This window comes from Tripterygium wilfordii, chromosome 2 (assembly GCF_013401445.1).
Source record: "Tripterygium wilfordii isolate XIE 37 chromosome 2, ASM1340144v1, whole genome shotgun sequence".
Lineage (NCBI taxonomy): Eukaryota > Viridiplantae > Streptophyta > Magnoliopsida > Celastrales > Celastraceae > Tripterygium > Tripterygium wilfordii.
The window spans coordinates 9,397,047-9,421,643 of NC_052233.1; the positions used below are offsets into that span (position 1 = coordinate 9,397,047).

Below are 24,597 nucleotides of genomic sequence, written 5' to 3' on the forward strand. Positions count from 1 at the left end.
AAATCATAGACTACCATCAACACCTCCACAATTTCACGTCAAAAGCAAACAATAGTGTTATCGGGTTTTAAAGTGATCACGCGTTTAGTTTTGATCAAATTTATTTTTGTACGTTTTAAGTTTAGATTCATATCTGATCATGTCAATAACTTTATATTTGGTGTTGTTTTTTATTAAAAAAAAATGAAGGTTTTAATTTAGCTTCTAAGCTAAACAATAATTTTTAATATTCCTTATAAGAAAACTAATGCAACATGAGAATAATGATCAATTTTTCACATTTTTTTTTTGGATATGAAGGTCACCACAACGGATGAAAAACTACCCAAATCCCAACCCTTGATGAGAATGAAACTCTGAACCTCAAGATCCTGAGCAGAAAACATGATCAAATTTTCACCTCAACCAAGAGGTGTTGCATTAATTAATAATAAAAAATTATATGTTTAGGTATTATTTTATTGGGTAAAAATGTATTTGTTATTCTCGATTATTTAATAAGTGCTTCCCTCCACATCTATATCCGAACCAAATTCCCTCCTTCACCTGCCCTTCCCTCGTTTTCTTCTCTTTCTCTGATTTTCTCCCGCTTTTTTTAATTTTTCTTTCTCGCCGAACATCAGATCTCACATCTACAGTTTCCCACCACCTAGATTCCCTCCGGAATCTGTCCAATTCGATTTTCCTTTGGAGTTCTCCAAGCATCAGAGAAACCGATCGTCGGTGGCATATTGTATTCTCGATTCCTCGATGTCGGATTCGCAGCCGTCGAACCCGCCAAAGCTGACTCAGGAGCAGCAGACCTTGAAACGCGACTTCCCTTTTTCGTCTATGAAGCCGCCGTTTGTAGCTCCCGGCGATTATCACAGGTTCGGCTCCGACCAGCGCCGCCTCGATCAAGAACCGGAGGGGATCGTGGTCAAATCTCCCGTAAGTTCTGAAATTTCTTCATAATTTTTCGTTCTTCTTTTGTATTTTGGGGAGGAGGGTTGCGTGCTGGGGTTTGGGGTTTTCTTTATTTTGTGCCTTTTTTCTGTTTGTGGTTCCGGATTTTCTGATTGGACAATTATGTGGGGATCCGTCTTCTTTTATGATGATGTCGTATTTTTAGTTCTAATTTCTATTATCATAGGATTTGTAATTAGAGTGACTTTTCAGGTTTTGGCTACTTCATTATTCTAGGTCGGTTTTGATTGAGTCTTGTTTTGGTGATATTTAAGGAGTTGTGTGGTTAGTGAAATAAATTGCTCTGTTTTTGAGCTCAATTGTGGCTTAATTGATGAATGTGGCATCGTCTCGTGAGAATTACTTCATAGTTGGCCGCTTCAGCATGTAAATTTGCTTAAAATTGTGTGTATCACGTGTTGGCTAATTAGGCTACACATGTTCATGTTTTTGGCTAATTAGACTAAGCTAAAACCACCAAAGCCTACTTCTTTTGGTTTTACGTACGAAGATGCTTGTAATGTTGTCTACTTCTTTTTCTTGTTTTTGTTCTGCTTCCATATTGTTCTTCTTTAGCTGGTAGTGCTTGTATATTTGAATTTTGGCCCGGTGGTTAATCCTTTCATCTGATTAGATGAACAACGTTCTTTACTTTATTCCTAGTTCTGTTGTGCAGCCACTTTTAAGTTAGGATGTTTATGCAAGACAACTACACATGAATTATATTTGTGTTGTAGGCAAATAGATTTTACACTTACTTTATTTTATGGTTTATTCTTTCTAAATCTTGAACGGGACCTTACCCTTCTCATGTTTTCAGTTAGTGTTATTTACTTTGTTCTCCATTTGTTGATTGTGATTAATATGAATTGAATCGGTTTTACTAGCCATTGAAGCGGAAGAATGACGCAGCAGATCATGATGGCGAGTCAAGTGAGTGGGCTGTTGGTTCTGGATACATAGAAATAGCTAACAGCCACATCCAGACCCCTATATCAGGAAAAGGGGTAAAGACACCAAAGACATCAAGGCTTACAAAGTCAAGTAAAGCTGGGCCTCAACAAGCCATTTCTACTCTTGGTGAGCATTTTCATGACTTTGCATAGAAGAAACACATGTTTTGTGATGCTGCTGAGCATTTTGGTCCTGGTTAATCATGAGCAATAAATGGTTATAATCAGAAATCGCTTGATCTGCATGCCATATTTTCCCCAATGTCTGTAATTCAGCTGAAAATACATTTCATGAGAAAGTTTCTTTAAATTGGCAGGATCTCCTGGTAATAATCTTACTCCTGCCGGTCCCTGTCGCTATGATAGCTCCTTAGGTAAATATATAGTTCGATGATTTTGTTCTTTTAATTAATTTTTAATTTTAGCCCAGCTGGGATCTTTTTAGTTCCATTATAGCTTGTGAATGGAGAAGTGTGTTAAAGGTGACATTCCTGATTATCTAATCCAGGTCTCTTAACAAAAAAGTTCATCAATTTGATCAAACATGCTGAAGATGGCATTCTTGATCTAAACAAAGCTGCTGACACTTTGGAGGTGATTATTTTAAAATATAGTACTAGTTTTCACATTGTAAGGTTATGGTGTTAACAGTTTTTCTGTGCTACAGGTGCAAAAGAGGCGGATATATGACATAACCAATGTTCTTGAAGGAATTGGTTTAATAGAAAAGACATTAAAGAATAGAATTCAGTGGAAGTATGGATGTTTTCCCATTTCTCCTCTTCTGATATGCTTTATGTTGTTAAAACCGTTTTGATATCTGACATGGGATGATATCAATTTTCAGGGGACTTGACGTGTCAAGGCCCGGGGAGGCAGATGAAAATATTTCTAGTTTACAGGTACGTAGAAAGTGACAGTAAATTGGCATGCCCTATTTTGAATCAATTAAACTTTCTAAAGGTTCTCAGAATATAGACAATGCATTTTTTTTATGGAGATCCAACAATAGTTTAACAGTGAACCATATTTAATAGAAAAAACGAATCTGAGCAAGGGTATTCTCTTTTTATGTTTCAAACTATTGGGATTGTCTATGTCCATATGTTTCCATCTTGGTGATATGGATATAATCCATATCACCACCCTCATCTGTGCTTGTTTTGCTTCCTCGTGTCTTCTGTGCCTTACAACACCTCATTTTAATATACGAAGAGAAACTGAGCAAGACTTTCTGCATTAAACTTTTATGGTTGGATATGTTTCTTATGCCCACATCCTTCCTCCTGTCATTACAGATGGTTTCTACATCACTTCCCTGATCATCTCTTGTTTTGGTTCTTCATGTCTCCTTGTGCCTTAAAATTGAATCCTGGAAAGCAGTATGGATTCCTCATACTGTCGTATTTAAAAAGAATTGTTGAGGATTTACTGGATCACTGTAAATTAGTTAATGTCTCCATCCACACAATATTCAAGAGAGTTGATGGATTATAAAAATCTTTCCTACCCACATTACCAGGAGTGAAAATAAATAAATAGTCATTGGGGGCTATACTGATTTTGGCTTCTTTGACAATCCTGCTTTTGTAGGCAGGAGTTGAAAATCTATCCATAGAGGAGCGCAGATTAGATGAACAAATAAGGTCCTGTTACGGTTACAAAGTAATTCTCTTCATATTGCTTATTTACAACTTCTCTAGTATGCTGATTCTTAGAATTTGTTTGCAGAGAAATGCAAGAGAGATTGAGGGACCTGAGTGAAGATGACAATAATCAAAAGTAAAGTTTTTCTCCTCTCACCTGCTTCATGACACAGTTGCTGGTGCACTCTTTGAGCCTTTAATTTACAAACTGGTCTTATATTTATCTTTCATTGTGTTAGGTGGCTTTTTGTCACTGAAGATGACATCAAAAGCTTACCATGCTTCCAGGTTAGTTGCTCCTTGCACGTTACAGGGATATCATGTATACTTTTGACTTGATGGTTTTATGGTATTATATACTTCAAAGTTACATTTCTTCTTGTTACTGTTAACTGAGCTACTAGTTTCGTTTCAGAATGAAACTTTGATAGCGATTAAAGCTCCACATGGGACCACTCTTGAAGTCCCAGACCCTGATGAGGTAATTTGCAAGGCAGGCAAAACAGAGGAAAGTTAATGTCGTCTTTATACATGCATATTTTCATTCTGATTTTTTTCCTTGTATTAGGCGGTTGACTACCCGCAGAGGAGGTACAGAATAGTTCTCAGAAGTACGATGGGACCCATAGATGTTTATCTTGTCAGGTAGTTGTGCTTTCGATTGTAAACCGAAAAGGAAAATATTATGTGGTCATCTTTTTCATCTTCTTCTGATGAACCAATCTTCCATGCTGGTAAAAATTAATTTATGATTACCTGATACTTTTTTCATCTCTCCAACTGTTCTAGTCAATTTGAAGAGAAATTTGAGGAGATTAATGGTGTTGAGCCAACTTCAAATATCCCCTCAAGTTCTGGCTTAAATGAGAACCCAGTAACTGCGAAGGCCACTGAGGAGAGTGGAGAAAAGGAGATTGGAATGCAACAGCAAGATAGTCATCCAATGTGCTCAGATCCTAATGCATCACAGGACTTTGTGAGTGGAATCATGAAGATTGTTCCCACGGATGTTGATGTAAGTTTGGATTCAGAGCTGTTATCTGTTGTAGTGTTATCCATACTAGAAATGTATTGTTTTATGTTCATTAGATGCATCAGTAACTCATAGAGATTATTTTCCACATCCTTAGCTCGTAATATATTTCTTTTCCCGAAAACATGCATGCATTGATATATACGAAGAATGCTAGAATATACCAAAGCCATTGCTTTGGCTTTAACCATCTACTACAGTTTATCCCACACAAAATTATATTATTTTGATAAGTGGTTTGAGCCATTTTAAGAATTTGAATTCCGTCATGCAAGCACTAAACAAATCACCTTAATTGTGAGTCATGTATCCTTTTGCAGAGTGATGCAGATTACTGGCTTTTAACTGATACTGATGTTAGCATCACAGATATGTGGCAGACAGAACGTATCCTTCGTAAAAGACGCTGAATTTTCATTTTCTTGATTTGCTTTTTGTTTCTCCTAATAGATTGAGCAGTAAATTCTTGATTCCCTAACCATTTGTAGCTGGTGTTGAATGGAATGAATTGGCTTCTCTTCGTGAAGACTATGTCATGGCTAATATTGGCACAACACAACCTGGGACGCCACCAATTACTCAATCGGAAGTGCCATCTGCTACTGCTAACTCCAGTGGGAGATGAAAGTACAGTGATGAATCACAATAAAGATGCATTACTTGTTCTGTTTGAGACCTTATGGCATCCAAACTTCTGGCGCTGTTGCTATTATGAAGATGGGATTGAAGGGTTCTTGGAAGCTGCCGGCTAAATGCTCGATGAATGAGGACAGAAGAATCAGTCGGTTGTACAGTTAAGAGACATAGACAAGCCATCTACTAGTAAATACTAAATAGAGGTTACCATCAAATTTTTTGTTCTCAGTACATCCCTGTATATTATTTTATTTTGTTGCATTGTTGTGACACTGCCTTAAAATCTGGTTAGATTGACTTGTACAAGTAGTCAGTAAAGTTATGTAAGACACTTTGATGCAGCCTGAGCTAGGACTACAGATTCCATATTCTGTGCTGTATGACCAGTCTGTAAGGAGATCTGTTGATGAGGAGTTGCTTATGTAAATTACAAGGGTTAAAATTACACTCAATCCTGCATCCGGTGAATTATGATTCTTGATTATCTCTTTTCATAAATCCTAGTGCAAAATGGTTGTGGATTCTTATACAAGGAAGCACCTATAGTTTGGATATCATTTAACACTACCAGTTTTTCCAGCCATTACAGGCAACTCAGAATCTACAAAGGAAAATCTGTTTGATACAGAAGATGCCCTGCAATTACACCAGACTTCGTTAGCCCTGGACTCGCGGCCAATGTAAGTTATTTCTCTTTCTCAACTTTCTTTCCGATCCAACCGGCAACAATGGGAGTGAGAGCTACTGTAGGAGGAAACCTTATAGGAGAGGCAGCCTTGTGTGCTGCATATGCCAAGGCAAAGGTCCCTACTTTCTCCCCAGTCGCATTAGCCGAGATTCCTACCTGAAGCATACAGAACAAACAATGACTACTGACGTGATTTTAATACAGAAGTTATCAGATGCAAAAGGATTTCCAAGTCTCTACCTTCTGCAGCAAAGATTGAACATCAAAGCCAGCGCTAATCAGTACATAACAGAGCGAAAAAGAAATGAGTGAAAGAGTAATGGAAGTGGCCAGGTATGCTCCTCCATATTTAGCTAGAAGCTCTTTTGCTTGATCCCCCTTCGATTTCTTCTCACCTTCTTCCTTTCCTTCCTCTTTTGAACTGAATATCTAGAACATCCAGCAAGAAAATGACAAATGCAGAAAGTTTTACCATCCAAAGGTTACATAATCATTAGATATGATAGTACAGCTCTGTGGATTTCGATAATTGTCATAAAATTTAGCAAATTCACATTAAAACCATACTGGGTTGTCAGTAGGGGCACTTGAAAGGAAATGAATATCTACTGTTAGCTGGTATCAGAATCTGATTGAGCCCCGACTTCCTAACTAGCAACAAACGGTTTTCCTAGGAAACTACTATGCTTGGTGTTGGTCTTGGGCCGAAAGCGGACAAACTTGCTAGTGTGGAGGGGCGGGTTTCGTTCCATTAGCTTACGTGAAGTAACAAGATTCTACAATCGAAATCCTTGTCCATTTGTTTGGGAAATTCGAATTTCTTTCCCTATGTCAGCTAGGTGACCACCAAACCCTAACCCAGAAAACAGAGAAATAGAGAAATGGGTTTACCTTCCAAAGACCAGCTTCAAGGCCATAATTCTTGGTAACCTCCTCAACAGAAGATATGGGTTTGATTTCTTCTGCTTTCTCCTTGATAGCTCTGACTTTGAATTGCTTGAGATTAGAACCACAGTGGCATTTCTTGTTCAAGAAAGAAGCAGAAAGTGCAGGAGGCAGTAGCAAAGCTATTGTCATTGTTCCCAACTCTATACCTTATTATCTAATCCTCAAATACACCTTTGGAATCCACATAAAGAGTATGCAGCGGTGGGTCTGGTTAATAACCAAGTCTAATTTGTTCATGGGTTGGCGTTATCTTGGCTTCCTCCCGTGGCCAGAAGAAAGGCCAAGTTGCAGCACAAAGCACTACAATTACAATTGCTGACCAATCACAATGAGTGGATAAATACAAAGCATAGATATTTTCTTACCAATTAAACACCGGTCTCTCTTTTTCAAAACTTATTTTTATTTGATTTTAACACCAAAGTTTTTTTTTTTAAAAAATAAAATCATTCAAGTGCTGTAAAAAATATTCTCTCAAAATTTGTAGTCACATATCGGGTTGATACATCTTAATTGAGTGGTATATAAATAAAGGTTTAGTTTTTCTCACACATGTGTGAAGTATTTTTAACTAACCCAATTGAGGGGCATAATTTTCTAATATGGTACCGGATTAAAGAATCGATCCGTTTGAATATGACCTCTACCCATGTCTACCTAATGGGCACACATATAACACGTTCATTTAGACATGACCTCTACATTATTGGTGGCACACATGTGACACATTTTCTGCGCTAAATTTTCTAAAGTGTTCCTCAATTAAAGTTCTAAAGTATGTACAATTCTAATGATACACAAAAACACATTTAAAATCATAATAAATATTGGATAGCTCATTTTGAAAAAGAAAATTCGAAAGCAAAAATAGTATCCCACCACGATTCTGTAATTTCAAAATTAAATAAATTGAAATCTCACATTCGAAAAACAAAATAAATAATCAAACACATAACATGATCCACACTATTATCCAATATCAATCACAACTCAAAAAAAAAAAAAAACTCTCTCATCGGAAAAACTTTCCATGGAATTTGATTCTCCTCATCAATCCGAGAAGGAGAAGCCTATTCTTCTCTTAGGCAAGCTTCATAGCTTCCCACAAACTGCTCTTGAGAAGAAACTCTACTCTGCATCCAAATCAGATAATGTCCATTCAAACACTTGTCCCACCTACACTTCATTGAAAGACTTGATTCCATCCAACAGAAGAAGACTAACCAGGAGTCCCTTGCAAGTTCAATCTGCCCATGAAATCCCAATAACCAATTTTCTTGTGAAGAAGGCTGCATGGGCCTATCTACAGCCCATGCTAGAGCCCAGCAGCAGCAGCAGGCGCAGCAATAACAACGAAAGCAAGCACATTTTTGGTCGAATTTGGGATGATTTGAAGTTACCCGCAAATGCCTGTCTCCGGTTCATTAACGAGCACATAATCGTGAAGATTAGTCGCGCCTTCGATCTGGTTTTTGGTGGAATGCTGATGATTAATTTGGTTTAATTATATTAAGCAAATCCGTAATTAGCTGACTTGTTAATTTGAGGTTGAAGATGGGGGGTTAGATGAGCCCAGGCCACCATCTTGATGGCTGCTTCCCTCTTAGATTTTAGATGCTTATGCTGCTAATTGTTGTCTTGGTTTGTTCTGACTCACTCACTGAGGTTGTTGAATAAAAATTGTTTTGACCTTATTTTCATCCATAACAATTGTGAAGTCTTTTCTTTTAGAAAAATGCTTGCACCATCAAATCAATCTATTTGGTTTTATTGTCAGCTCACATTATTGATACTTCAAACATCAAAATGAAGCCTACAAAATCACAAGCTTCATTTCGGAGCTGTGAGGGTGATGATGCCTTATATATTTTCTCAGACATTGCACGTGTTTTTGAAAACATAGTGGGACCCACTTGAATAATAAATCTATTACTAATAAATTATCCCTAAGGTATATTTAGAATTAATAAATTAGATTTATAATTAAATAAACAGCATATAAATATAATATATATATATATATTAATAATTATAATAATATATTTTCAATTTGATCTTTTCTTTCGTTTACTACATATGCCGTATATATTAAATTACAAACTTATTTAAATATTAAACTAAAGTAATTATAATTTTTACTTAATAAAGTATACTTATAAATTAATAATTGTTATAAATTTATTAAATTATATTTATTCATTTATAATTATAATAATTAATGTTTATATTGAAATAAAATTGAAAAAATACAAACAAAATATATTTTACACAAACTTAACCACTAACAATAGTTTAACAGTTTTACCAAACGCCTTACTACTTATTTCACAACTTCATGCTCAGCTTTTTTTCTACAGCTTAACCGCTAACGTTGAAAATTAACTTAACCGCTCTAAACCCATAACTAGGAACTTGGAAGTTTGGATGTAATGTCAGCCTGCAATATGGGGATTGTTAAGTTCCAAAACAAGTTGCTATACAACAATAATCTTCTATTTTTTATGTATTTATTATTTTGTAATTAGTTAGTTGGTGTTTTGCTATCCAACAAGAACCGTTTTTTTAATCCTATAAAACCTTATTTTCTGGGTTTTTTTATTATTAAAGAAATGGAGGAGGAGTTATATCATGTTTGTTTTAATTATTGGTTAGATTATGTACTAATTATCTTGGTTATGTCAGTAGCATCCACTTAATGGAAGAAGTTTATCAAAAGAACTTACTAAACAATTTTAGGTTAAGTCAAAATTGCTTCCTCTCAACAACAAAAACAAAACAGAAAATGCACAAACTTTTCACTTCCCACATACATCTCTCAAAGCGTTAACTAGATGTCAAAAATATCCGTACTCGATGGGTACTTGCGTGACCCGCTCCAAATCAGACGGGTACGTCCCGCTAGTTAATGGGTCGGGATGGGTACGAGTATTTATGGGGAAAATAACAGGGACGAGTTTCTAAAAATCCAACCCGCCCCATTCCCATATATTTTCACTTATATATTCATGTTTTACTTTTAATTTATTAATTTTTTATATTTATTCGATTTATCACAATTATAGTTGGCGAGGAAAGGGGTAGAGATTCCCTACACTGACGGGTATGAGGAAAGGGGTAGAGATTCCCTACACTGACGGGTTCGAGAATTGGGTGAAGATTCAAATATCCAACAGATATGTTAGCGGGGTGAATACAGATTTATCTAACGAGTACGAGGACGGGCAAAGAGGTACCCGCCCAATTGACATCCCTAACTTCAATCCCAAAAGAATGTTAATGTTAATTAGTAGTCCAATTGAGAGTTTATGTCGCAAAATAAGACCTATAATTTTCATTTATTTGATAGTTGACTTGAGCGGTAATATACAGATTATTCAATTTTAACAAATTAATTAGATTGGTTAATTAATAGTGAGTTCTTTTAACACACTTGTTATAATCCATACAATACGCCGACATGTTTCTCCTGCCCTTCCTTCAAGAAGTACAAATCCCTCATTCTCTGAAACGCGTGCCATATCAACAAACCATTCGATCTTGCATGGTGACACATTTTTTCTTTGAGTCGGGTTCGTAAGATTTTTTTTCTTTGAATCCTCATTCTCTGAAACGCGTGCCATATCAACAAACCATTCGATCTTGCATGGTGACACATTTTTTCTTTGAGTCGGGTTCGTAAGATTTTTGTTCATTTGGTTATATCGTTTAATGGTATTTGACTATATTGAAACGACGTGGAATTATAAACCTCTTAACACTTGTTAAGGCGCAAATTGTACAAACTTCATCAAATATGAGAATAACCGATGCCCAAGAGAATATTAATGTTAATTAGCAGTCCAATTGAGAGTTTTTGCTGCCAAACACCTATAATTTCATTTTTTTGACAGTTGACTAGACTGGTAATATACAAATTATTCATTTTTAACAAATTAATTGATTTAATTAATTAATTTTGAATTCTTAATACACTTGTTCTAATCCATACAAAACGCCGGCATGTTTCTCCGGTCCGTCCTTCAAGAAGTACAAATCCCTCATCCTCTGAAACGCGTGCCACGTCAACAAGCTATCCGATCCCGCCTGGTGGCACTTCCCTACAGCCCGGTCCACCTCAAGGGTCCGTGCAACCCGATCCAACCCACCAAACAAACTCTTGCAGAACCGCATCATATGCTTCACGTCATAAACATTATTTCCGAAAAACACCCTCAACAAACTCAGAAACTCCTCCAGCCCACCGGGCAAGTTCCGGCGCGTCAAGATCTTGACCAGGTACCCAAAATCGTACGCGCTGTGGAACGTAACCCAACTCACCGAGTCATTACACACGAGTCCCGACGACATCATCAGTTCGGCGAACTGAGCCGAGTCAACCCCCTCATCTCTGTTCTTTTCAAAGTCGATCCCCTGACGTCTCAACAGATCGATGGAGTCCGGAGCGTATGAGTCACGATCCACATCGAAATCCCTAAAATTGAATTCCCAGATGTAACGGTTACCCGAGCCTAGATCCGGAAGGTTGCCGTCAGAATCGGAGAGGGTGAGGCCCACCTGGATCAGATTCAACGCGTCAACGTTTGACTTGAGGAGCTTGTAGTGATCGGACGGCCGGCGATGACGGAAGTAGGGCTTGGTAGAAGGGAAAACAACGCCAGGGAATTCCGTGTCCATGGAAATGTAAGGGTAACTGTCGATGACCTCACCAATCAACTCGAATTCCGATTCCAAATTATGCGACCACACCTCCCGGATCACAACCGGCTTTGACCCATCATCATCACATAAATTTTCACCGAACATGGCTGCACAGTGGTGGATCTGATCGAAGTCGAAGAGTGGAGTAAAGACTTTTAGTCTGGCTTGATTTTCTTTCTTGCGCATTGAGATGAGAGAACGAGGAGCTAGTAACAATGAATTTATGGAAGATATGGCGGAGATGTTGCTTGGAAAGAGGGCGTGGGGGGTGGGGTTGGGGTTGGGGTTGCGTTCAGTGTATGTTCAACGCGCGTTCGCATTTGACCAAGAGAAGTGTACGAGACTTGGTCCATGTATTTGATGCATGTTTGGCATGTCATAAATAAAACTTCGCCTTAATGAGAATCAGATTCTTTGCTTTGTTTTATGGTACATGATAGTATAATACATATGCAATTTGCCAATTTGATTAATCTGGTAAAGACTAGAGAGACTGTATCTGGGGGCGACCCACATGTGGTAGCAGTGGTCCCGTAGTTCGCGCTTCTGTTGATACATTTCCTTGTAAAGAAACTTTCGCATCACAGGTTGGTCATGAGTTGATATGGCCACCTAAAGTTCTGAGAAATCAAGGAGTGTTGAACATTTGGAAGATATAGGACACCGATGATGGAGTGTTTGCCAAAGAAATTCTAACGATCTAGATGTGCATGAAGGATGCAACATGCCATGTGATTAGGTGAATGGTAGAGAGCTGGTCAAGGATTTGGTAAATGAGGGTGAAAGTGTTTAGGCTATTTAAGTTCAGGTTTCATCATCCCTTTTTATGAGAAAAGATAAGGGTATCATCAATTTATATATATATAATTGAGGATCCACAAGGCTTCTCCTTAATTCAAGGTGCCACGTGGACGTCTTTACAAAAAAGTCTACATAGACAAAAGAAAATTTTAAAATATATTAGAAAACTTTAAGAACCACAACCACACACATAAATATATTACAAAACTTTAATACCCACAACTACATTCATACACTTTAAGACCCACAACCACACTCATACAGTTAATAGTATTCAAATAATTTTAAAATTATATTGAATTGTATGAGAATTTAATGTTTCATAGGAGTGGTTTGATGTTGTTTTGGTTTCTCAAAGGTCATGTATTGCTAATTATGAGAGTCTTTTGATATTACTCAATTAATGAAATTCATTTGTAGTATTTAGTTTGAAAATATTTTGTGTGTTTTTGGCATTGATTACCATCATTTTGTGGGAATTTTTGTGTGTTTTTGATGTATTTTGTGTGTTTTTGTAGTATTTAGTTGATGTATTGTGCATGTTTAGAGTTTGGTCAGGTTTAGTAATCTGTTTGGATTGCAACATACACAACATGAGAGGCTTTTCTCATTCTATATTGTTCTAATGTGTAAGTAAATTCAGCCCATTTGGTATTGGAACATGTAAGTGGTGATAGGAAAGCACGGTAGAATTCAATGAGTTGTTGAAGGTCAAAGTGATTATAGGCACAAATCTACCAGTCATACATAACATTTCAAAAATATAAATTCAAAAATGTTATTCTAAAAATATTAAGAATTTTATTCCAAAAATATCATTTCAAAAATACTACTTATGCTACATTGTACTTCTCGATATTAAATGTCACTTTGTAGAGATTGTTGTACTAACCATACAATATTGTCTCATAAACATGTCTTTGGTGATCTATAACACTTTGTAAATACTAGCGACGCAAATAAAAATTGATAAACTCTTAGCATACTTATTCCTTATGCATCAAATTTCTTACACCCTATTAGAAAATTTTTTTCTTAGCAAATTAAAAAAGTATTGTACATATTTTATCTTCATCTCACAATCATATCTATTTTCTACAATTAAAGCTATACTGCTCTTCATGTTAACAAAGTATCGAAAAACTTCCACACATCTCTATTTTCCAATCAAAATATGTGCCGCGCGAAGCGCGGACATGCAACTAGTTTTATAGTAAAACTTCGGACATGTGATAGCTAAAGGTCATGATAGTTTATGCGAGTGAAGGCTTAAGAATGTTATCTGATTTGTCTGGGTTAATGTCAGCTAATAGGTTATGTTGATTAGTATCATTAGTGTTTCAGGCGAGGCAGGTGGCACGACGGAGAGACAGGCGAGAGAAGTGATGAGACAGATTTTGGCGACTATGGAAAGAGGACAAGCGTATGCATGTGCATGAACAGTTAAAGTAAACTTAAGTTGAGCGTTTACACTTGAAGCGGGTTAGATATCATACTCGTGGGTCGTCGAAATGATGTGCTTGAGCAACCAAGTCGGTAGTAGGACAACAACTTGGTATGCATGTACAGGCCCGGACACTCACCTTTTTTGTGTGTGTTCGAGTCCAACCCCTCTCATTCCATTTGAATTTAAAAAAAAAAAGAAAAGAAATAATCTACTTGATAATCCATGGAATTTGTCAATGAATTGGGGCCTGGCGAGCCTAGGCTTGGCGAGTCACGACCCAAGTTTAATTTGCGAGACTTGCTTTGACCAAATGTGCTAACCGGACTTCTTAGAGAATTAAATTAGACAAGGATAGATTCTGTAAGCCTGGTTTTGAGCAATAAAACCATGCTTAATTCAATGAAAGTCTTATTAATGAAAGCAATGGACAAGAGAGGAAGCTCAACTATGACGTGTCTCTCTCTGTCTCTTCTTGCTAGTTTGTCTATGAAATTCAAAGGTATATAGATATAGATAACACTCCTCATCAAATAATACGGCTCAGCTCAATTGCTGACGTGGCTAATCTTAGTCTGGTATGGATTCCAGGATTTCTTGTTCATCTTTGACTTTCAAATATGATTAGAGAGGGTTTGAATTTTGACTATTTCAACGGATTTGGAAGAGAAACAACGAAGAACAGGATTAGTGAAGATGTTTTGAAGAACGAGGCTAGCACATCTCCATGGTCGTGACGTTGACGGTTGACCATAATAATTATATACCGGAAAGAAAAGACACATCTATTCGACCAAACCATGGGCTTTTTTGTTTTGATATCAACCCATATTCTATGAAAGTTAGGCCCAAAATTGAAGGCCAGCCCAAAAGGAGGGCCGGAAAGTTTATCATCACAAATTCACAATGTTGCCTTATGAATTAAGGGCATGCAGTCGAAGTCAATGTAGTGGCTCTGCAGTTTCAATCAGGAACATCGATTATGTTTATCATTGTGGGGTGCAGTTTGTTTTTTTTCCCCTACCTTTTTACTTTGGTAAATAGATTGAACGGTCTTGATTGAAAACTGTAGATTATTCAACTGCAGGGGCCGTCCATATATATATATTTTCGGGGATTGATAAATACTACACATTTTTAACATAAATGAAATTTGACAATACAAATGTAACTTAATTGGCCACGTGTTAACTAATTGGGCAGGAAGCAAACCATTTTTGGGGTGTCTTGAGCTCAGGTGACCTAATTTAGGATCTCTATGTTGTTGTTCACTCTCTTGAGGTTTAAGTAGAGGTTAGTTCAACCACCATGAGAATGGTTGGAGAACATTGATTTTGATGGAAACAAGTTTAATTGACAAAAGTCTTTTATATGAGCCGACTAAAAACAATTGCATTTACCTACCTACCTATTCTAATTGTGTAGCAAATTTTGTTATTTACTTATGCAAATGCTACCTTAATCCCATGAAAGAAAAGTAATCAATTTCAATTCTATAGATATATATATTTTGTTTGATAAGCTATATATATATATATATATTGAGTTGTCCACTAATATGAGTAGTTTAGATTATGGCTTTCATTATAGGTGTATGTTTTGGTGTACATGAACATATTGAGTAGGTTGATTGAAACTATTTGGGTAATAAGTTAGTGGTGATCAATCTCTCTGGAGCCAAACCGTGTCGACTATGAAGGTTCTGAGTTCGATTCTCATTGGGAGGAATACTATTGTGACCACGTATTGGGATTTGACCCATGTCGAATGTCCAAAAGACCAACTTATATGATCTAATTATCGTTTTAAAAAATTGTTGCTAGGTTGATTGAATTAATGAAGTAACACAAATGGCTCAAAATGAATAATGCATCTTATTTAATTGTATTTTCATTTATTCATAAGTTTGATTATTTGACCAGCAAGTATGAGAAACTACTGGATTTCCCCTATGTAATGTATATCTACCTATATTAATGCTAAAGCGATGTATGAAGCTACATCACTATTGCTTATTGATGTGGTGCAAATAAATAATACTATCATCTAAATAATACACTATTGCTTATTTATACTTATTTTAAAAGTCAAAACAATAACTTTACTCAACAAGAACACAACTTTCCAAACTCCCATTAATGTCATTGAAACCCATCATTTCTTTCCTTCACTCCAAATAAGACCAGCAAGAACAAACAAAGATGGTAAACAAAATCACTGGATTCAAGTTAATTTTAAAAAAGAAAGAAGACCATATATAAAAAAATAATAATTTTAAAAAAAGAACAAATTAAAATGCCTATATATGCTTGATAATACAAGAAAAAAATTAGTCACTATAGAGATCCCAACAATTGATTGTACGCATCGAATTTCATGTGTATCATGTGAGAAATGTGGAACCCACGAATTCTCTTGGATTCTGTACGTCTAACTCAAACAGCCGTGATGATAACTGAGATATTTATCATTCTCGGAAAAAGTAAATTCTAATTTCTTGAGTTTGTTCCGGTTTTGTTTTCATGGGGATTGAAAAGATGAAGCAAAACAGAGCTCTTGCATCTTGGGCACTTGGGATCTACCTCGGACAGCATGACATACATTAGACAACGAGGACATCCCACCAACATCATCGAAGCCGCCTCTTCTGGGCTGCTCGAGTAGTTCATTGCATCTTCCACCTCCGACGACAAGCACGAACCATCCGGCGATGTTGTCCATGAAGAAGCCCTGATCAAGTTTGTCGATCGATCGACTTGCTGGTTTAACACAATTGGCGGCGATAGATTCAGCTTCAAATCAAGCTTTGGAATATTATTTCCTCTTCTTCTACTCATCTTTAAATCCCTGTTAAACACAGAGATATCAAACTAATGTAACAGTTCAATACAGAGTACGAAAAACCAAATAGAAGATTTCAGAGAAACAAGAGTGTTATATAAGTCTATTACTTACCTGTATGAGCTAGCTATGTATGTTTGTATATAAGCAGAGGTATTATATTTATATATAGAGTGATTTGTTGAGAGAGAGAGAGAGGTGGGGGGCTGTTTTGAATATTAATTGTATTAATTAATATTAGGTTGGACAAGAAAAATCCAGGGAGAAAATATTAAATATAACAAATGGAAGAGGAAGATTGGTACCTAGATTTTGTATTAATTGTGGATGAAACAAATATTTAAAGATGATTACCTGCCTTTTAATTAAATCATCACAGGTGAGAGCTGGTGTGTTTAATTTCATAAGTGATACACATCCCGACAGTTGTCATCTCAAAAGCATTCCAACCCAAAAACATTCCAACAGTGTGACCGTTGAGATGTTTTTGGGATAATATCTTTTACGATCTTTATCATTTTTGGTTTAATTTCTTTAACTGTGATTTTTTTTTTTGTTATTTTGTCATGGAATTTTATATTTTTTACAAATCAATCAAAAGATCTTGAACTTGTACTTGTTCAATAGATATGGAAAGCTAAGTTGTATGTAACATTAATTGTTTGTGTGGAATTTTCGTCGGAGACTAAAGAACTAAACTAATTTAATAAACGTGGATATATATCATGTTCTCATGGATTGCATTGTGGGCTTAATGAACTTTATAGGAGCTTTTGACCACACATGGTTTCATCTTCCTCAAGCAATAAACTTGGACTTTTTTTTTGGTTGGTAATAGTTGATGTGAACCATTCATTCAAACCATACAAATTTATTAGACATTTAAACTCGATCATCAGGCCCGCACATACATAAATTTCTCATCTAACGACATGACAAAAATGTTGCTCCCAATGAAAATCGAATTAAAAACCTTCCGAATACTTGTTTTGTTTATAAGCCACCATAACATGCATATTATAAAAATTGAATATCTTTTTCAACTACAACCCAAACAGGATAAGACAACTCAACACACTTGACACCCATGAGTATTTCATCACACGCAAAAATTGAATATCTTGATGCATTGTACACCCACTTTATTTGACTTACCCAAATATTTCCGTTATAGGCTTATAGCTTCATTGTATACATTTATCACTTGTTTTGACCAAACACTAACTAGTTTTCACTGGAATTATTCCTAACCTTCAAGTTTCCATCAATGCATGCAACCCCTTCATCATGATATGATTTTAGCTATTGACTGCATATATATTACATCTTTTTTTATTATTTTGTGAATAAGAGAAAAATTTATAAACAATAGCCATCAATAACTGCAAATATAGGAAAATATTTTCACATAAAGCATAATAATATAATAAAATGATGATAATTTTTACTAATTAAAAACCTATAATGTGGTTGTTAGATGAATTGATTGAGTGTTTTGTTGTTATTCGACAAAAAACAAAAAAGTTAGGGATTCCAGTTATCCCAGTAATTCATTTTGTCCATTTATTAATGTAAGTATGAGGCTCACAAAACCTTGTGATTGAAACAGAGAGTGACATGTCAGTCGAGATCCCCTATCATTTATGGACTAAAAATTACTGCTCCAAGGTGCCCTATTCATTGTATTCAAATGAATTCAAAACACCAGGCCCTCTCTCTGCTGCCGCCATCTCCTACTCTCCTCATTATACTTTCTGTTCGGGTGATTAAATGTGTTTTAATGGAGAACCTAACAAAGAAGGCAAACAGTAATAAATTTAAAGGTGATATAGAGAGCAGTTGCATACTCTAAACATGGTTTGGTTGGTTATATAGGTGAAATATCACTGTTTTTGACCATCTTACTTAATGAAATTATTATGAATACCCATCTTTACACCACTGAATTTTCAACCACCCAATTAAGACCTATACCTGCTGCTTCTTTTTCTTCTACAACAGATCATCACACAACCATTGAGAAATGTGGAACCCACGAATTCTCTTGGATTCTATACGTCTAACTCAACAGGCGGGATGATAACTGAGATATTTATCATTCTCGGAAAAAGTAAACTCTAATTTCTTGAGTTTGTTCTGGTTTTGTTCTCATGGGGATTGAAAAGATGAAGCAAAACAGAGCTCTTGCATCTTGGGCACTTGGGATCTACCTCAGACAGCATGACATACATTAGACAACGAGGACATCCCACCAACACCATCGAAGCCGCCTCTTCTGGGCTGCTCGAGTAGTTCATTGCATCTTCCACCTCCGACGACAAGCACGAACTATCCGGCGATGTTGTCCATGAAGAAGCCCTGATCAAGTTTGTCGATCGATCGACTTGCTGGTTTAACACAATTGGCGGCGATAGATTCAGCTTCAAATCAAGCTTTGGAATATTATTTCCTCTTCCTCTACTCATCTTTAAATCCCTGTTAAACACAGAGATATCAAACTAATGTAACAGTTCAATACAGAGTATGAAAAACCAAATAGAAGATTTCAGAGAAACAAGAGTGTTATATAAGTCTATTACTTACCTGTATGAGCTAGCTATGTATGTTTGTATATAAGCAGAGGTATTATATTTATATATAGAGTGATTTGTTGAGAGAGAGAGAGAGGTGGGGGGTTGTTTTGAATATTAATTGTATTAATTAATATTAGGTTGGACTAGAAAAATCCAGGGAGAAAATATTAAATATAACAAATGGAAGAGGAAGATTGGTACCTAGATTTTGTATTAATTGTGGATGAAACAAATATTTAAAGATGATTACCTGCCTTTTAATTAAATCATCGCAAGTGAGAGCTGGTGTGTTTAATTTCATAAGTGATACACATCCCGACAGTTGTCATCCCAAAAGCATTCCAGCCCAGAAATATTACAACAGTGTGACCGTTGAGATGTTTTTGGGATGATATCTTTTAGAATCTTTGTCATTTTTGGTTTAATTTCTCTAACTGCGATATTTTTTTCTTGTTATTTTGTCATGGAATTTTATATTTTTTACAAATCAATCAAAAGATCTTGAACTTGTACTTGTTCAATAGATATGGAAAGCTAAGTTGTATGTAACATTAATTGTTTGTGTGGAATTTTCGTCGGAGACTAAAGAAATTTAATAAACGTGGATATATTTCATGTTCTCATGGATTGCATTGTGGGCTTTAATGAACTTTATAGGAGCTTTTGACCACACATGGTTTCATCTTCCTCAAGCAATAAACTTGGACTTTTTTTTTGGTTGGTAATAGTTGATATGAACCATTCATTCAAACCATACAAATTTATTAGACATTTAATATGAGTTTAAACTCGATCATCAGGCCCGCACATACATAAATTTCTCATCTAACGACATGACAAAAATGTTGCTCCCAATGAAAATCGAATTAAAAACCTTCCGAATACTTGTTTTGTTTATAAGCCACCATCACATGCATATTATAAAAATTGAATATCTTTTTCAATTACAACCCAAACAGGATAAGACAACTCAACACACTTGACACCCATGAGTATTTCATCACATGCAAAAATTGAATATCTTGATGCATTGTACACCCACTTTATTTGACTTACCCAAATATTTCCGTTATAGGCTTATAGCTTCATTGTATACATTTATCACTTGTTTTGACCAAACACTAACTAGTTTTCACTGGAATTATTCCTAACCTTCAAGTTTCCATCAATGCATGCAACCCCTTCATCATGATATGATTTTAGCTATTGACTGCATATATATTACATCTTTTTTTATTATTTTGTGAATAAGAGAAAAATTTATAAACAATAGCCATCGATTACTACAAATATAGGAAAATATTTTCACATAAAGCATAATAATATAATAAAATGATGATAATTTTTACTAATTAAAAACCTATAATGTGGTTGTTAGATGAATTGATTGAGTGTTTTGTTGTTATTCGACTAAAAACAAAAAACTTTAGGGATTCCAGTTATCCCAATAATTCATCTTGTCCCTTTATTAATGTAAGTATGAGGCCCACAAAACCTTGTGATTGAAACAGAGAGTGACATGTCAGTTGAGATCCCCTATCATTTCTGGTCTAAAAATTATTGCTCCAAGGTGTCCTATTCATTGTATTCAAATGAATTCAAAACACCAGTCCCTCTCTCTGCTGCTGCCGCTGCCATCTCCTACTATCCTCATTATACTTTCTGTTCGGGTGATTAAATGTGTTTTAATTGAGAACCTAACAAAGAAGGCAAACAGTAATTAATTTAAAGGTGATATAGAGAGCCGTTGCATACTCTAAACATGGTTTGGTTGGTTATATAGGTGAAATATCACTGTTTTTGACCATCTTACTTAATGAAATTATTATGAATACCCATCTTTACGCCACTGAATTTTCAACCACCCAATTAAGACCTATACCTGCTGCTTCTTTTTCTTCTACAACAGATCATCACACAACCATTGATAATGGATTAGAGTATTTGATAGCTAATCTGGTTGATTCTGGACCAAACATAAACAGACATTTAGAGTCACATTATTTGATAAATAAAGCTAACAATTGATAGGACAGACACACGAGATATATGATAGAGAACCATCATATGCGTGGATAAACACAAATGCCTTCCATTTAATTATCAACTATACACAGGGTAATAGGACATGGTGGACAGTTGACATTCCCAACAGTTTTTAAGAAATAATTTAGATAACTTGATTTTGTTATACGACACACTTGACGTATCAGAATCATTGAACAGATAATAATACTAAGCAGCTAGCCTAGTCCTCCGGGGTCCAGGCTGCGCTGTCGTTCAAGCTTAAGGACATGATCTGGCAATGGGTTCGCATTACTATTTGCTGTCTTGTTATTTTCCCTGCAGAGCGACAATTGCTCTCGCAGACTCTGTATAAGCTTATTGAGTCTCTGAATGTTCTTCTCCTGGGATAAAATAATCTGAAACAAGACACGTCTCTATTAGAGCATCCAAGCAAAGATGGCATCATTGCGCAAGCCATTCATGAACATCCTAGAGCATTATTCTAGACAACATCAATAATCAGGAAAAAAATCACAAGAAACGAATATTTGAGTGTTTCGTAGGATTGTCATTTCACACACGGAAACTTGAGTGGAGATATAGGTTAGAGCATTGTTCATACAAAACCATATATGGTCCAACGAACATGAACCACAGTCCAGTGGATCCACAAAAAAGTGGAGGATGATAGCCCATGTTTGCATGCTAAACAAGATAGCCATGCACCTTGCTCTTAGTTGAAAGTGGCTTTGATTTGGGAATAAGCTGGAAGTCAAGTAGTATGAATTGAAATGAAGAGCACCAGTACGTAATAATACATAGAGCAGAATACCATTGGCTGAACAAAGTATGTATCTGAATCAGTCTGACAACAAAATTAGACATTCACATACAGCTCCATAGTTGTCAAAGGCGCTCGCCTAGGCACACCCTCTGCGCCTGGACCAAGAGCAAGGCGACGCCTAGGCATGTGCCTGTCATCAGGCGCTAGGCGACTGTCATCAGGCGCTAGGCGCACAGTCGCGGCGCCTGATGACTTTAGGGGCATATATGTTAAGATGAGAGGAGCTGCTGCGATCTGTCTTCTTTACTTAGGTCAAGTCCAAGTGCTCTTTTAGCCAGTCAACTTAATTCAAACTTTTATTATCATTTTCAATCATCTCAACTAACAGTTGAGACTTGAGAAACAATAACGTCATATACATGTCTATAGTTGTCACATGATGAATTACAATTAATAAAAATACTATTATCTTTTTTCCTTCTTCTTGTTGAATTTCTCATTCAGGTTATTATTCCAAGCCCTCTCTATTTATTAGAATTATTATTATTATTTTTATTTTTGCGCCTTGCTTCGCTCGGGCGTGCGCTTTAAGTGCGCCTAGGGGATAGAAGACCCTTTGCGCCTTGAGGCGCCTATCACCTTTGACAACTATGTACAGCTCATCAATGTACTTCATCATCATCTCTTTCCTTACTAGTTCAATTTTATGTTTCATATCTCTGTGTTAGTTAGTCCTACTTAGTTTATAAATTATAACCTCCAAGTTCCATGGAATGTTGCTGTGCCTGTAACTATGAACTAATTTTTTACATTCATCTACTGAACTAACACCACCTGCAAATAATGTAAACCAAGGGACTTCCCTGTGAATTTGTCTCGAAAGCTCATCCTGCGCTATATAGTAGACAAGAAGGCCCAATGTCCATCCTCAATTTTTTCATAAATCCTCTACTTGTTCTTACGCAACAGCAATTACTCCTTTGTATACATCATTAGGCATATTAACGTTCATATCCAAACTCATTTCTTTTCTCCAACCCACTTCATTACTTTTCCGCCATTTGAATAAAAATTAAACTAATGTCACAGCCACCAAAATCGAGAAGTATACAAATGAATCCAGAGAGTGCATATGGCGAGTTACAAGTCAAGAACTTCAAAGCAATTTTACTGAAAAGTGTGTTAAATTGAGAAAACTATTATTGCCGATGAGTATACTTATATTAGTTGCATACTATCCATCATTCACAGACAAGCAACACCTTAACACAAAAATAGAAACTTTGAATTCCAGAGAAATAATCCAAAAGATCAACCTCCGACAGACATAAGTTAGAAAAACCACATCTTCAGTCCCTCAAAAATTTGACAGGCACAAACATCATATATCACATAAGAGAAAAATAATAAAGATTCAATTAATATGTAAAATTAATCCAAGTCTAATGGTCTCAATCACAACTTATCACCAAGTAAAAACACTTGAATTTTAGAAACCAGTGACTTCAGACATGACCCAGAATGAAGCAATCTCATCCAGTTATTGGAGAGCACAAAAAGAAAGTAAGATTTATCACCTTCTCTTTCACAGCTTCTTCCCGCTTAGAAATTTGGTGTTGCTTCTGGCTGATGCTAGGAGTGGAACCAATGTCATTTACCAGAGGTTGTCTCCACTCAAATTGAGAGGTTATTATGAGAACAAGCAGCAGAAAGACAAGTAACATAGGTCTTGACATCGTGTCACAAAAGTTTTCAAGCAACCTGTCAAAGCATAAAGTTCAAAAAACAAGTCGGCCTTTTAACCTTGAAGTTCTAAAACAAGAAGCTAATTGCAGGTTAATAGCCATTACATTATGAGTGATTTTGCCTTCAATTTAGAGTTGCTAAATTTGATAGCGGACGATAGTTTGGGTATATCCAAGAAAATCAAATCTTACATTTTTCCCTACAAATACGATATTAAGGGGGAAACAACTTCCTATATTGAAAAGCCCTAATTCTGAGTTCCACTCGATGAGAGAAGTAAAGCCACAAAGCACTGCATTTAAGCAGGCCAGCATGCCGCAGAAATCGAGTATTGAGAATTTAGATAAACAAAACAAAACAGTAAAAACTTACCGATAGTGGCCGGCGAGAAAACCCTAAATTCATGATCGATCTATCAGGAGCTGGGTCTCGAAGTGGGTTCAAGGGTTCCACAAAGAAAATGTGTTGCTCCTGACTCGTTTTCAACTGTAAAAAATGGTTTGATTTAAGGTTTAAATTGCAGAGCTACTAAACTAAAGCTCCAATGGTGGAAATTTTAATGAGAAGGTCGTCTTCACTGTTTACAGCTTGGAAGCTTTGGACCAACATGGTTAAATAAAAATACAGGTGAGGCACGCGGTTCGATTCCTCGAAATCGAATCTCTACGATTTTAATTTTAATTTTAATTTGTTTTGAATTTAAAAATATAAATATATGATTTTAGGTTAAACAATCATCAACATAATTTGCACCATATTTTTTATTAAGTACACCTCATAGTGTGTGTTTTTAAAGGATTAATAAAGTGTACTTAATAAAAAAATGGGATGCAAATAATGTTCAATAGCTCAAA

General features: G+C 36.0%; 6 protein-coding genes across 6 annotated transcripts; 1 reads left to right on the top strand and 5 right to left on the bottom strand.

Annotated features, from left to right (window-relative positions):
* Positions 1–521: 521 nt before the first annotated feature.
* LOC119981953 (transcription factor E2FB) lies at positions 522–5,658 on the top strand. Its single transcript, XM_038825094.1, has 14 exons — positions 522–930; positions 1,833–2,025; positions 2,216–2,272; positions 2,407–2,492; positions 2,566–2,654; positions 2,746–2,800; positions 3,492–3,544; positions 3,630–3,680; positions 3,784–3,832; positions 3,960–4,025; positions 4,113–4,189; positions 4,334–4,559; positions 4,898–4,964; positions 5,066–5,658. The coding sequence occupies exons 1-14, from the start codon at positions 751–753 to the stop codon at positions 5,200–5,202; spliced, it is 1,386 nt and encodes a 461-aa protein (XP_038681022.1). The 5' UTR covers positions 522–750; the 3' UTR covers positions 5,203–5,658.
* Positions 5,659–5,714: 56 nt separating this feature from the next.
* On the bottom strand, positions 5,715–7,101 carry LOC119981962. The gene is made up of 3 exons (XM_038825102.1): positions 6,793–7,101; positions 6,142–6,330; positions 5,715–6,057 (listed from the first exon to the last, which is right to left on the bottom strand). Exons 1-3 carry the CDS (start codon positions 6,976–6,978, stop codon positions 5,899–5,901), a joined length of 534 nt encoding a protein of 177 aa, XP_038681030.1. The 5' UTR covers positions 6,979–7,101; the 3' UTR covers positions 5,715–5,898.
* A 3,557-nt stretch (positions 7,102–10,658) lies between these two features.
* On the bottom strand, positions 10,659–11,805 carry LOC119983063 (probable CCR4-associated factor 1 homolog 11). Its single transcript, XM_038826724.1, has one exon. It carries the CDS (start codon positions 11,731–11,733, stop codon positions 10,813–10,815), a length of 921 nt encoding a protein of 306 aa, XP_038682652.1. The 5' UTR covers positions 11,734–11,805; the 3' UTR covers positions 10,659–10,812.
* A 4,087-nt stretch (positions 11,806–15,892) lies between these two features.
* On the bottom strand, positions 15,893–16,767 carry LOC120007235. The gene has a single exon (XM_038857444.1). It carries the CDS (start codon positions 16,627–16,629, stop codon positions 16,282–16,284), a length of 348 nt encoding a protein of 115 aa, XP_038713372.1. The 5' UTR covers positions 16,630–16,767; the 3' UTR covers positions 15,893–16,281.
* A 1,710-nt stretch (positions 16,768–18,477) lies between these two features.
* On the bottom strand, positions 18,478–19,234 carry LOC120007225. The gene has a single exon (XM_038857436.1). The coding sequence runs from the start codon at positions 19,096–19,098 to the stop codon at positions 18,751–18,753; it is 348 nt and encodes a 115-aa protein (XP_038713364.1). The 5' UTR covers positions 19,099–19,234; the 3' UTR covers positions 18,478–18,750.
* A 2,020-nt stretch (positions 19,235–21,254) lies between these two features.
* On the bottom strand, positions 21,255–24,343 carry LOC120008532. The gene is made up of 3 exons (XM_038858893.1): positions 24,116–24,343; positions 23,575–23,758; positions 21,255–21,629 (listed from the first exon to the last, which is right to left on the bottom strand). The coding sequence occupies exons 2-3, from the start codon at positions 23,731–23,733 to the stop codon at positions 21,450–21,452; spliced, it is 339 nt and encodes a 112-aa protein (XP_038714821.1). The 5' UTR covers positions 23,734–23,758; positions 24,116–24,343; the 3' UTR covers positions 21,255–21,449.
* Positions 24,344–24,597: the final 254 nt, after the last annotated feature.